The 13971-nt window shown below is 48.9% G+C and overlaps 1 protein-coding gene across 2 annotated transcripts in view; it reads left to right on the top strand.

The window, feature by feature from the left end:
- Positions 1-8950: 8950 nt before the first annotated feature.
- Positions 8951-13971, top strand: part of SULT4A1 (sulfotransferase family 4A member 1) — a 29703-nt gene continuing 24682 nt past the window's right edge. Inside the window, exon 1 of one of the 2 annotated variants that reach the window (XM_066358616.1) lies at positions 8951-9198. In XM_066358616.1, coding sequence (XP_066214713.1) covers positions 9030-9198 — 169 coding nt within the window. In that variant the 5' untranslated portion in view covers positions 8951-9029. The remainder of the gene's footprint in view (positions 9199-13971) is intronic. The other variant, XM_066358615.1, reaches the window with a different exon arrangement.

Raw genomic sequence — 13971 nt, 5'->3', positions numbered from 1 at the left:
GATTAAAATCTTTTCATAATTCCAGCTGCGTGTGCTTCTATTGTGATACCCACTGGTTGCCACCACAACAGCCCCTTCCCTCTTATTCCACAGGAAGGCTGATGGTGCCCCACCCCTCTCCTGGCCCCTCCCTCTCAGGCAGAGAGGATGCTGAGACACGAGACCTTTTCTGGCCTCTCCTGGGAGTCACTGCTCTTCCTGTCCTCAGAGCAGAACTCATACTATGCCCTTGGTCAGGTCATCAGGAGATGCTGAGATGGCTCAGCTAACGGCAATGCGGACAGTCTAGGAATTGATCCAGGCCAGAGTTCCCTGAGTTGTCATCTCTGTGTCCCCCTGACACAGGGTCCTGAGGTGTTACAGAGCAGAGGAGGGATCCTGGGCTCTGAATTCAGATATAACTGGATTTGAGTACCATCTTGCTGACTTAGAATTGACGAGACCAAGGAAATCCCCTCACTTCAGTTTCCCCCTGTATATAATGGAGACCATAACATGTATGTCATGAGATATTAACCTGAGAAAATTAAACACTCTTGCAAACTCTACACCATGCAGTATGGACTACTGCTCAGAAGGAAGTAGTGGGCAGTGAACATGCGTTAATTATACCGCTGCTGTGTGTCTGGCACCAGACTAGGAGGATCTCCTCTGAGCCTCACACTACTCCTGGCTGAGGGGTAGTCCAGATTAAACTCAGGGGAGCTGTGATTGGGTCCTGGACCTGTGTGATGTCAGAGCCCTCTTTGGATTCTGTACCGCGCCCCCCCCATTTGTGCTAAAATTGTGGGCACACCACCCTCCCCCCTCCTCCCAGTATCCCAGCCAAGGACTCTCTGGGCCCTAGAGCCCTGGCACAGCTGTGACTGCCATCCTTGGACCGCATTCCTGAGATGGCTGCAAGTCCCCTAGCCTGGCTTTCTGTGTGCCAATTGTTTTCTGGGCATGTCCTGATGTCTAAAGCAGATCCCAGCCCCAAGCTCACGTGCCTCTCTATCTGTTTCTGTGGAGGTAGTAGGGAATCTAACTCTCACAACAGCATGTCACTTTAAATTTTACAAAGTCCATCATCTCATTTAATTCTCACAGCAACCCTGAGAAGTAAGCATTATTCTCCTCAGTTTATGGATAAGGAAACTGAGGCACAGAGAGGTGATATTCATTGCTAAGTGTAGAGCTAAAATGCCCAAGGCAGTGCTCCAGGGAGCAGAAAGATCCCTAGGCCATCACAGCTTCACTGTGTACCTGCTCTAGACACAGGGCAAGTTCCGTCCTCAATCAATTCCTCATTTCCTGTCTTTAAAATTAGAGGATTAGACTAGCTGGTTTCTAAGGGGCCTCCAGCTCTGTTCTGAGCTCATTACATAAACAATACCACGTGGTCAGACGGAGAAGAAGTGATTCCAGGAGGGGGTTACACACAGAGGAATGATTTTCTAACTGGGTCTTTATGGTAGCCTAGAATTCAGGTTGGCAGAAAGTCATTCCAGGAGAGAGGGCTATAGTTGCAAAGGCAGATTGGTGATAACTCATGGTAAGCTAAACTGACTGAGAATCTGAGGCTTAGAGAAGTGAAGTGCCTTGTCTTAGGTCCCACAGCTGGCCGATGATGGAATGCCCATTTAAACTCAGGTCAAGCTGTGGTTCCATCCTGTCTGCACACTAGAAGGCTGGGTAGAAACAGTGATGCTCAGGACACTTCTGCCAAGATTCTGATGTACTGATCTTGATCTGGACCTGTCTGAGCAGGAGTGTGGTTGAAGCCTGTAGTTCCTGGACACTGGTGTCCTCAGGGGCCATCCTGTGGGTGTGACCACCTGCCATAGCCAGCACCTGGTGCCTCAGACTTGCTTAATGTTATCTGTGGTCAGCAGGCTGGTATATGCCACTCTGTGGCCATGGTCACCTAATGTTAGTGGGACAACGTGAGCCAGCCATAAATTCTGGCTACCTTAGGCATCCCTAGGCAGATAGCTCAACCCTGCTGAGTTTTGTATCCCATCCATAGATCTGATTGTGTACACCAGTGGTAGTCAACCTGGTCCCTACCGCCCACTAGTCGGCGTTCCAGCTTTCATGGTGGGCAGTAGCGGAGCAACCAAAGTATAAATAAAAAGATAGATTTAAGTATAGTAAGTTGTTTTATAAAAGTTTATTCTGCCAAACTTAGCGAAAATCTGACTTAAAGTACTTGGTAAGTAATAATTATTATATGCTTTAACTTGCTGTAACTCTGCTTCATAAATTTTATAAAGTAAAGTTACTTCCCTACTTTATAAATCACCATTACTGTGGAACTGGTGGGCGGTTAGAAAATTTTACTACTAACAGATACAAAAGTGGGCAGTAGGTATAAAAGGGTTGACTACCCCTGGTGTACACTAACCACATGTTTGGGGATGCTAAGGTAAAATAATTACTTTTTAGTTGTGTTAATGTATTGGGAATATATTTTCAAGAAGATCTTATCTTTGTGTGTGTGTGTGTGTGTGTGGCAGAGACAGAGAGAGGGACAGACAGGGACAAGTAGACAGAAAGGGAGAGAGATGAGAAGCATCAATTCTTTGTTGCGGCACCTTAGTTGTCCGTTTATTGCTTTCTCATATGTGCCTTGACCAGGGGGCTACAGCAGAGCGAGTGACACCTTGCTCAAGCCAGCAACTGTGGGCTAAAGCTGGTGAGCCTGTGCTCAAACCAGATGAGTCTGAGCTCAAGCTGGCGACCTTGGGGTTTCTTTTTTTTTTTCTTCTTTTTTTTTTTTGCATTTTTCTTTTTTGCATTTTTCTGAAGCTGGAAACAGGGAGAGACAGTCAGACAGACTCCCGCATGCGCCCGACCGGGATCCACCCTGCACGCCCACCATGGGGCGATGCTCTGCCCACCAGGGGGCGATGCTCTGCCCATCCTGGGCGTCGCCATGTTGTGACCAGAGCCACTCTAGCGCCTGGGGCAGAGGCCACAGAGCCATCCCCAGCGCCCGGGCCATCTTTGCTCCAATGGAGCCTTGGCTGCGGGAGGGGAAGAGAGAGACAGAGAGGAAGGCGCGGCGGAGGGGTGGAGAAGCAAATGGGCGCTTCTCCTGTGTGCCCTGGCCGGGAATCGAACCCGGGTCCTCCGCATGCTAGGCCGACGCTCTACCGCTGAGCCAACCGGTCAGGGCTGACCTTGGGGTTTCGAACCTGGGTGCTATGCATTCCAGTCCAGCGCTCTATTCACTGCGCCACTGCCTGGTCAGGCAAGAAGATCTTATCTTTTAGAGATCATATGAAATATTTATGATTGAAATGACATAATACATGAAGTTTCCTTCAAAAAAATACGGGTAGGGAGAGGTGGGTGAGAGTTGACGAAAAGTTGAGTAGTTAACACTTGACACTGGGTGATGAGTACATATAAATTCATTATGCTATCCTCTGTAGTTTTATATATGTTGGATATTTCTATAATAAACGAGAATCTAAACGTTAAAACTTTGATAGTACATGGAAAGAGAAAAAATACGCATCAAGATAGTACACAAAACAAAGCAAAATCAGGGCCACCAGCAGTTGTGGCTTCCCTGAGTCACCAATGGGGAGCGTTACGCTTCAGCACCGCGGACAGAGACCCCCGGCAGTCTTTCCGCCGCCTCTGCTCCCTTAGGGATCTCAGAGGGCGGAGAGTTTCCGTTTCCACCTTAGTTGGGAAGAGTCTCTTCAGGACAGAAGGCTATCCTGCCTCTTACACACCTTCAGAGATGGAGCATTCATTACCCATGGGGCAGGCCAGGCCGTGGTGGACAGTTGTTTTCATTAGAAACTTCTGTTTTCTGGCCTTGAAGGATCCCTTTGTCAAAATCAATCAATTGTGAATGTGTGTGCCCATGGTCCTTGGGTAGGGGTAAGGAGAGAGGCTGAGCAGGGCCGGAACACTAGTGGATAGACGGCTGGGCAGTCAGGAAATTTAAACCTATAAGAAAGGTACAAAAACTCATACAACTGTGGAAGGTAGAGTAATACATACACCCCTCAAAAGATACCCGTGTCCTAATCCCCAGAACCTGTGACTATATTTACGTTATGTGTCAAAAGAGATTTAAGATTGCTATCAGTTGACCTTAAAATGGGGAGATGACCCTAAATTATTGGGTGGGCCCAATATAATTACAAGCATCCCTAAAAGTGGAAGAGAGAGGCAGAAGAAGAGTCTGTGTCAGAATGATGAGATGTGAGAAAGATGAGACCAACCATTGAACCATCATGGGTTTTAAAGGTGGAGGGAGGGGCTGTGGCCAAGGAGTGTGAGGCCGGAAAAGGCGAGAAAATGGATTCACTCCTAGAGCCTCCAGAAAGGAATGAAGCTTTGCTAACGCTTGATATTTAGCCTTGTGACACCCACTTTTAGACTTCTGACCATCAGAACTGTAAAAGAGTACATCTATGTTGCTTTAAGCCAAAGTTTGTGATAATTTGTGACAGCAGCAATTGAATACAGCCATGAACATAGACCATTGCCTGAACTCACCCATGTGGCATTTGCCACATTTTCTTTCTCCCTCGGTGGATATATACACTTACACTCACACAGACTGGCCTGCTTCATGGTAGTGTTAAAATTGTGTTTTTTTTTTCTAGAACTGGTTGAAAGTGGCAGACCTCACAATTCTACACCCCAAACACTTCAACATATACCTCCTTAAAAAAAGGGACATACTTTTACATAACCATAGTACAGTTTAAAATTAATGAAATTGAAAGTACAATATTACTAGCTAATAAAGCACTCATATTCATATGTTGCATATTATCCTAGTGATGTTCTTTAGACTTTTTTTCATGATCCAGTGTCCAATCCAGAGTCACACATTGATTTAGTTTGTCAAATCTCTTTCCTCTTCTTTAACATAAAACAGTTCTTTCAGTTTTCTGAAAGAACATTTTACGACATTGACTCTTTTAAGAGTAGCGGTCAGTTTTATAGACCGACCCTCAGCTTAGATTTTGTATTCTTTCCTCATTATTTGATTCAGGGTATGGATTTCTGGTAGGTAGCCACAAGCATGATTCTGTGTCCTCCTCAGCACATCACATCAGAGGCACGAGGCATTCGTTTTCCGTGTTCTTGGTGATGCTTATTTTGATTAGTTGGCATAAGGTGGTGTCTGCCAGATTTCCCCACTAAGAAGTTATCGTTTCCCCTTTCTAACCTGTGGGTAGATGTGCTGAAACTGGAAACATATTTTTCTCTGACTAATCTTTACGCCATGATGGCTTCAACGTCCAATGATGTTGTTATTTGAGTATCACAGTGATGACTAGAAAATGGAGAATTTATAACTCCATCATTCCCTCTAAGCTCATTAATTGCCATTTTACTGGGAAGAAGAGCTTTCTTTTCTCTCCTAATTCAGTCATCTTTCTTAGTTTCAGTGTGGAATTATGGAGTCATGTTTGCCACCATTCCTTTCTTAAATCATTGAAAACTATACCCATTTAAAATATTTCATTTAGGTATAAATAGATACATACATACACACAGCAACTTGTCATTTGGGCAAAATGTACATATATAAATCTTAAGTGTATACCCCCCCCCCCAATTTTTTACATAGACATTTACATAGTACATAATTTGTGGGTCCCAGTGTAAGATTAAAAAGTAGGGCTTCTAGTCAAATAAAAAAGAAAAAAATACCATTAAAGGTATTAGAATATCTCCCACAATTTACCTCTCAACCTGTCATGGTGTTTTTTGTTTGCTATTCAATGTCACTCTCTCAAACACTGGGATACTCATAGGGTACCTGCAAATGCTCACTAAAGCCTGGAGGACCTACCCCATGACTCCAAGAGCTGCTCATCGGCTGCCTTGCCCGGTTCATCCTGTCAGCTGTGGGACCCACATATCCTGCCTGGGCTGTGAGCAGGGAACTCAAGGCAGGCATCTCCCTTACCCACAAGCCTGCTGCCCAAGGGTATTGCAACCTCCACATGAGGTACATGGTACCTCATTTAGGGTCAGGAGAGAGGCTCACGTTTGCTGATTTACCCACTAAATGTCCTGGGGTACTGATCCTCTAGGACAAAGACAACAATGATGACTATGATCATGCTCCACTCTGAGACACCATAGGGTGTGAGCATTGAACTTGATCCTTTTCAGGAACCATGGTCCCTGGGTAGGGGTGAGGAGAGCAGTTAGGCAGGGCTGGGACACTGGAGGATAGAGGATTGGGCAGTCAGGAAAATGTCCTGAGAAGGTAGAAATGGGTTGAACTGCTCACAAGTCAAGGCTCCAAGTTCTCAGCACACACTCCATTACCCCCTCATAACTTCACTTATAGAGCACAAGTTAAAATACAATTATTAAGAATTTTAAGATGGTGACCACAAAATATTAAACCTCAAGTGAAGGACCCTTCTGAGCACAGGGCCCTGTGTGACTTCCTTAGCTGCATGGCCATGAGGCAGGCCTTTCATATCTCTCTTTCCCCCTCTCTGTCCATCTCTACATCTATATCTCTACATCTATCTCTATCTCTACATCTATATCTAGCTATACTATGTCTATATCGTCATGTAACCATCACTGAGAACAAGATAATATTTCCAATAATCTGGAGGTTATTCTTGTGTCTATTCCCATTCAACCCTCTCCCTCAGAGCCAAATTAAGCACTTTTTTGACCTTTAGCACCATAAATTAGTTGTGCTTGTCCTTGAACTATGTGTGAATAGAATCGTACAATGTATCACCTTGTACAGTTGTATTTGGCTTCTTCTGTTCATCATTTTTTTTTTTTTTTTGCATTTTTCTGAAGCTGGAAACAGGGAGAGACAGTCAGACAGACTCCCGCATGCGCCCGACCGGGATCCACCCGGCACGCCCACCATGGGGCGACGCTCTGCCCACCAGGGGGCGATGCTCTGCCCATCCTGGGCGTCGCCATGTTGCGACCAGAGCCACTCTAGCGCCTGAGGCAGAGGCCACAGAGCCATCCCCAGCGCCCGGGCCATCTTTGCTCCAATAGAGCCTTGGCTGCGGGAGGGGAAGAGAGAGACAGAGAGGAAGGCGCGGCAGAGGGGTGGAGAAGCAAATGGGCACTTCTTCTGTGTGCCCTGGCCGGGAATCGAACCCGGGTCCTCCGCACGCTAGGCTGACGCTCTACCGCTGAGCCAACCGGCCAGGGCTGTTCATCATTTTGATTGTGAAGTTCACCTATGTTGTTGTATTAACCAGTAATTATTACATTTGAGCTGTTTCCAGTGGTTGTCTAATTATGCAAGTTGTTCCTAACTTGGCCTTGCAAACTAGCTCCTGTATCCTTTTGACCTATCCTTATCATTTTAAAAAACACTTTCTTATTTTTTCAGCCCAACAAGATATTTTAGGCTCATCTTGTCCTTTCTTTGCCCAGACCTGGGATTGACCTCACCTTCAAAATACCCTGGTTTCTTCTGGTGGGGAAGTGTTTAGAAAACAAGATCTGGGCCCTGGGTGCGCCTAGTATTGCTGGAATTGCAGTGTCTAAGGGCCTTGTCAGCAAAGATAGATGGTTTGAAAAATAATACATCCACATCAATATCTCATGTTCCAGTCCAATACCACATGGCTTTTCCCTGCCTTCTTCCATAGTGAGCACCAACATCTGAAGCATCAGCCATTCATTCATTAGCTCAATCCCTCTGGCCCCCGGCTAGCTGTCTCTGTGGGACGACTAATTGTTCTTCATTCTATTTTAGGGACTTAGAGTGTCCTCATTTGATTCTATAAAGACTTCCAGTCCTCCCAAGTCAGAGTTAATTGCTCTTTCCTCTCCCTGCCCACATGTACACATGCACTCTCAGCCATTTGCATGTCCTCCCTGCCAGACTGCGAGTGTCTTAGGAAGGAGAGAGTGTGAATAGGTCCCACCCATTTGCTATGCTCTGGATTCTTGCTAGTATAGTTATCTCTGTCCATCCTCCCGGGTAACAGCACCTTAGGGGTACAGACTGTCATTCCTTTTTCACAGCCGAGGCCGCAGAGACTCAGAGAATTAGAACAGGACCTTACTATTCTCATCTTCAAGTTTCCCAAGCCCCAGGCATGCAGTAGGTGCTTAATATACATTTATTGAGTGAATGATTGGATTAGGGGTTGTACTAGGACCTCTTTAGAATTCTGTTCTCAAATTGTGGTCTGCATAAGAAGTACCTTATTAAGAGATTTGGGGGCGCTATCTGGAGAATGTCTTTTTAGATATGGGCTTGGTTCTGGAAACCACAATTAACTCCCTCACCCCAGGAGGTTACGAAGCATGTTTTTCATAGCACATGTCCCTACCTGAAATTATTTTGGTTATTCACAAATGTGAACTCGGAGAGGACCACAAACTATGGCCCGCAGGCCGCATGCGGCCCCCTGAGGCCATTTATCCGCCCCCCCCCCCAAGTTGCACTTCTGGAAGGGGCATCTCTTTCATTGGTGGTCAGTGAGAGGAGCACTGTATGTGGTGGCCCTCCAACGGTCTGTGGGACAGTGAACTGGCCCCCTCTGTAAAAAGTTTGGGGACCCCTGGATGCTTCCTAAATGTGTATCTATTGAGTGAATGAATGAATCTTTAAGGACATTTCTAACTAGAGCATTCCATGCATCTGTTTTGAGCGCTATTGAACGATGGAATAGAAGGTTGATGAAAGGACGCTTGAGGGTGGGGACGCGGGCTGCAAGCTGGGAGGTGGAGAACAGGCAGGGGTCCTCGCCTGGGGTGGGTACTGGCGGCCGGCCGCGACGCGGGGCGGACCCCAAGGCCTCACGACGTCACATCTGCGGAGGACAGGCGGTGCCGCGGCCGGCGGGCGGGGCCATGACGTCATACCGGCGGAGCGCAGTCTCACGCCTTCTGGGCGAGGCGGCGCCGTGACGTCACGCCTGCGGAGCGCGGCGCGGCAGCTGGGCGGCGGGCGTGGGCGCGTGCGGGGTGCGGGCGCGGTGCGGCGCGGGGCGGGCGGCGGCGGGCTGCAGCGGGCGGCGCGGCTCCGGGGCCGAGGCTGTGGCGGCGGCGGCGGCATGGCGGAGAGCGAGGCCGAGACCCCCAGCACCCCGGGCGAGTTCGAGAGCAAGTACTTCGAATTCCACGGCGTGCGGCTGCCGCCCTTCTGCCGTGGGAAGATGGAGGAGATCGCCAACTTCCCGGTGCGGCCCAGCGACGTGTGGATCGTCACCTACCCTAAGTCTGGTGAGCCCCGCGTAGACCCCGCCCCGCCCGCTCTGCGGTGCTCTGGCGTAGACGCTGCAGCCGGCTTCCAGTCAGCGACCCCTGGCCACGGCACCCTCCACCCATCTTGTGCCCGCAATCCTGTAGGGGGGGGGGTCGGCCCTCGTTTGGGCAAACTAAGGTCGGAGACCTTCGGAGGTGGGACCCGGTGTCCAAGGTTGGAGGTTGGACAGCATCCCATAGGGATGGAGCATGTTTGGCTGGAGCTGCCAGGAGGACAGGCCCAGGGCCGCAAGGCTTCCTGCTTTCCCTCCCATTACCCTGCTGGCTGTGTGACCTTGGGCAGTCACTTAACCTCTCTGTTCCTGGACCCGATTGATGAGTGCAAAGCCCTGGTGATCATCTGGGAAGGGAGATGAAACGGGCATCGGGACTGTGTACTCCCTCCTTTCCTGTGTGAACTCCCAGTGGGGGATGGGACCAGCTATGCCTAGAGTGTGTGCCCTGTGTTCCCTTGCTTCAGGGCCGCCTACATCACCCAGGTGTCAGGAAGGACCCTGGGGCAGCCACATTTCCCAGCATTAGCTGAGGTCATTTTCATGACAACCCATTTACAGTGTAGGCATTGAGGCTCAGAGAGAAGTGGCTTGACCTTGGGCTGACGAGTGGCAGAGCTGGAATCTCAAACCAGGCCAGTGTGTGTTCAGGATCTGATGTAAGGGATTATCCTGCAGTGTCTCTCCTGGGGTTTGTCAGGAGAGAGGCAGCTTCCTTGTTCTTCTAATGTACCTCCAGGTTTCTCTTGCTGCCATGGTACTGGAGAGGGAAGGAGACGTCTGGATCCAAACTGTGCAATGTGTCCGCGTGGTAGAGAAGGTGGCGGGCCTGGAGGTCATATCTGACCAGCAGGGAGGGAGGGAGGTGGCTGTAAGAGCTGTGTGGGGTCCCAACCACCGAACAGCTAGCCCCAATTCCTCTGAGGAAGATTGTGGAAGTGGCTGTCGGTGGAGGGTTGGAGAGTTGTGCTGGTGGGGGTGGCTTGGAGAAGAGAAGTCTGGAGGTACTACCCTGCCCTTGGGGAGAGAGGAAGGAAGGAGGTGGCACAGTCATTGCTGTGGCCAGGGACTTTCCTTCCCCTGAAGCCCGCAGCCGCTCACCCAGCCATTGGGTGGGAATTTGGAACTTTTCAGATTTTAGAGCCATAGATGTTACATCTGTGCGAACCCCAACCTGAACCGAACATTAAGTGGGATCTGTAATGGCTAAAAATTGCCTCATTTTGGTCTACCGTTCAGGACAGGGTTTCCCTCCAAATGAATTGTGAAACACTTGGTTTGGGAAGTTCTCTGGGATTTTGGAGTTGCCAATGAGGGATTTCGTTTCTGTGTTGCTACATCCATTTCACAGTGAGGAGATGGAGGAAGAAGTAACTGGAAGGGGTGGAGGAGGCGCAGCCCTGGGGCTCACTTGGAAAGCTGTGTACTGGGGGCGTGCACGGGATGATTTAGAGGGGGCCAGCCTTGGGGACCTAGTGGGGCCTGGCAGCAGGGGCCTTTCTGGGCACCTGGGTGGGGAATGAGGTGTTGGTTTAAGGAAGTTTTCTAGATAACCAAAACTTACATCTTGTTTATAACTTGATTCTTTCCAAGCAGATAAGAGCACACCTTTTTACAAGGAGAGTAAACACATGGCTCTTTCCCTTGGTTACTGAAAACCCAGCAGTGGCCTCAAGACCCTTATGTGAGTCCCTCAGCCCTTAGGTTCTTTCCAGACTCTTACGGTTTCTGTGTCTGCCCTGCCTGCTTTTTTCTTTTATACTTCAGTTTGGGCAACCCGAGGACTACCTGTTAGAACTGTGTGTACACCGGGAGCGTGTAGCGTCAGTAACCTGCCGTGCTCTGAGCTTTGCAGCTCACAAAGCCCCGTGTGTCTGCCATCCCAGCACCTTCTCCCCAAAGCTTTGTGAGGGGGGCAGCGTTGACGCCCATGTCCCAGATGGGGAAAACAGGATCTGGGAGGTTAAGTGCCTTGCCCACGCTCATGCAGCAAGACTGAGGCTGGGCTGAGGTGACAGAGCCCGGGAGTAAAGGGGGGGCAGAGCTGTGGGTATTGTGGAGGCCAGTGTTTGCTGTTTCTTTGTTGCTTTTTTCCTGGTTTGTAGCTTTGTCCCAGCCCATCCTTCTCATGCATCCTGGGGATGTGGCAGTGGCAGGGTAAGTGCACTGGCTTAAACCCGTGCTGCTGAAGGCTTTTCCTCCCCCCACCTCATTCCCTGTGATGTCCATTATGTGACATGATCAAGGGGAATGAAGAATTGGTCCCCTTAAGAAGTCTGCCCTGAAGACTCTCAACCAGAGAGAAAAGGACTTGGAAGTCATCCCCAGTGACAGCTGGATAGCAGGAAGAGCTGGTCTGGGGTCAGGATCCGGGTTCTCACAAGTGGTTGCCCTTGGCTGAGTCCGAAAGTCTGTTTCCCCTGCTGTGTAATCCAGAGCTCAGACCGTAGGGTCACAGGGTTGCTGAGGTGGCTCCCAGCTCCCAGATTCTTTGAAGGGCTGTTACTTTGAACAGAGGCCAGTCACAGTTTGGAATGGGACCCGGAATGCTTTACGCATAGTTAATTGGCCACTGACTGAGTCCCATGTGGCAGGTGCTCTGCCATGTTAGTCCACGAGGCTGAGGCCTCTCTACCCTGTCTCTCGGATGCCTTGTTGCCTTTGTGAAGTTGCTAGGGCTGCCAGAGTCAGGTCCCAAGAAGGAGGCGGGATCATGCCTTCTTTCCGTGTGCTTTATGACACTGGAAGTCCAAGGCCACTTAGGGATTTTAAGGTTTTTGTCGTTACACTGAGGCCTCAGCAGGTGGACTGCAGGTAACCCAGTTCATACTTCCTTTCCCTTTCCTTCCCCGTCTCCCTTCCCCACCAGGCATGGGTCTGTGGGAGGCACCAGTGCTTAGAGATCAAGAGCCTGGTTTTGGAACCAGAGGTCCTGGATTTGAATGTAGCTTTGCTGCTTGCCACCTGGGTGACCCTAGCAAATGACAAAACCCTGTGAGCTGTGGTTTCTACAGGAGTAGGAGAGACGACCTCACTGCCTGATGGGCAGCTTTGAGGATCAGGGAGATGCTGAGTGAGGGCTCCTCGTATCAGGTATATGCTAAGCACAAGTTGTCTTCTGGCTTGCGTGTTATCTGAATAGAAGTTGCTGTGATTCTTTGGTCCTTCTGTGAAATGGGTCTTTTTTTTTCCCTCTGGCTGCTTTCAAGACATTTCTTTATCATTGATTTCTATCACTTAATATGGTATGTCTAGGTATATGTACATATTTTTCCTGGTGGGGATACTTACCTTACTTGAGTTTTTCTGAACTTCCTGGATCTGTGGTTTGATGCCTTTCATTATTTTGGGAAAACTTTTAGCCATTATCATCTCTTCAAATATTTCTTCTTTTTTCTTTTGCCTTTTGAGATTCCAGTTACAATTTCTGTTGACCAATCGGGGGGTTAACTGATTCTCCCTTCCACTGTGTCAGGTCTGTGAGGTCAGGTCTGTGAGCCCATCAGAAGCATTCTAGATCTGTTTCCATGACTTCCTTTTCCTCTAGTATTTTGTCTTCCAGTTTTCATCTCTCTCCTGAAATATCCCATGTGTTCATGCGTGTCATTCACCTTTTCCAAGAAATTCTTGAGCGTGTTAATCAGATTAAATTCTAGTCTGTTGACTGTTTTGTTATCTGACAGTGGGCTGTTGTTATTGTTTTTCATTGCATATATATATATATTTTTTTTATTCATTTTAGAGAGGATAGGGAGAGACAGAGAGAGAGAGAGAGAGAGAGAGAGGAGAGACAGAGAGAGAGAAGGGGGGGAGGAGCTGGAAGCATCAACTCCCATATGTGCCTTGACCAGGCAAGCCCAGGGTTTTGAACCGGCGACCTCAGCACTTCCAGGTCGACGCTTTATCCCACTGCGCCACCACAGGTCAGGCCTTCATTGCCTTTTTAAATGAGTAGTGCTCTTAGATTGAATGCTGGATATGGTGTGCAGACATTAGAGATGGAGGTCAGTCATGTTTATGCTTAGAAACAGGCTTGTTCGTTCTGGCCAGGCCTTTGGTGTGCGAGGTGAGTCAGTCTGGCAAGAGTTGGGCTGCATTTGGGTTCTGCTGTTGCTCTGATCAATTGAGTGGCCATTGGTTTCAGTTCCTATAGCTTCTTCACCTTGTGCTTTGTATGGGGGCTGAGTTTCCTGAAGGTCTTACCTTGGTGTTCCTGCCCACCTGCAGCTTTTGGTTTGAGCCTTAAGAGTGGTGTCTCCCCACACCCTTGCCCCCCACCCCCAGGGGTGGACCACTAGTACTTGTTGCTCCAATTTACTAGCTTGGAGAGGAGAGGTTTTCATGAAGACATCCTGTCATCTGCTCCAGATGCAGCCTTAGGTGAGGCTTTCTCAGTGGTCCTGCTTCTCCTGAGTGACAGCCAGCTCTGCCTTGATGGTGGGTCTTATGCAAGAAGGAGTTTCCCATCCCTCTTCCTGCGTTTAGGGGTCTCTGACATAGCCCAGGGATGACTTCCTGCCTCTCTCTCAAGGACAGAATTTTTTTCTTTTACCCATTTTCTAGCTATGTTGGGTTTTCACCAGAATGAAGGGTTTGGGAAGGGGACAGGTTTGCCCTCCCCCTTCCATAGGAGCTTCAAGTATTTTCCCATAGAGAATAGTGGTCCTGGCGGAGCCTTTCCCTTTTCCCGCAGCCGTGGCACTGAGCAAGTCTCTTGTGGGTACCTGTGCAGGTCTGC

Source organism: Saccopteryx leptura, chromosome 1 (assembly GCF_036850995.1).
Source record: "Saccopteryx leptura isolate mSacLep1 chromosome 1, mSacLep1_pri_phased_curated, whole genome shotgun sequence".
Classification (NCBI taxonomy): Eukaryota; Metazoa; Chordata; class Mammalia; order Chiroptera; family Emballonuridae; genus Saccopteryx; species Saccopteryx leptura.
This window is presented reverse-complemented; position numbering and strand designations above follow the sequence as displayed.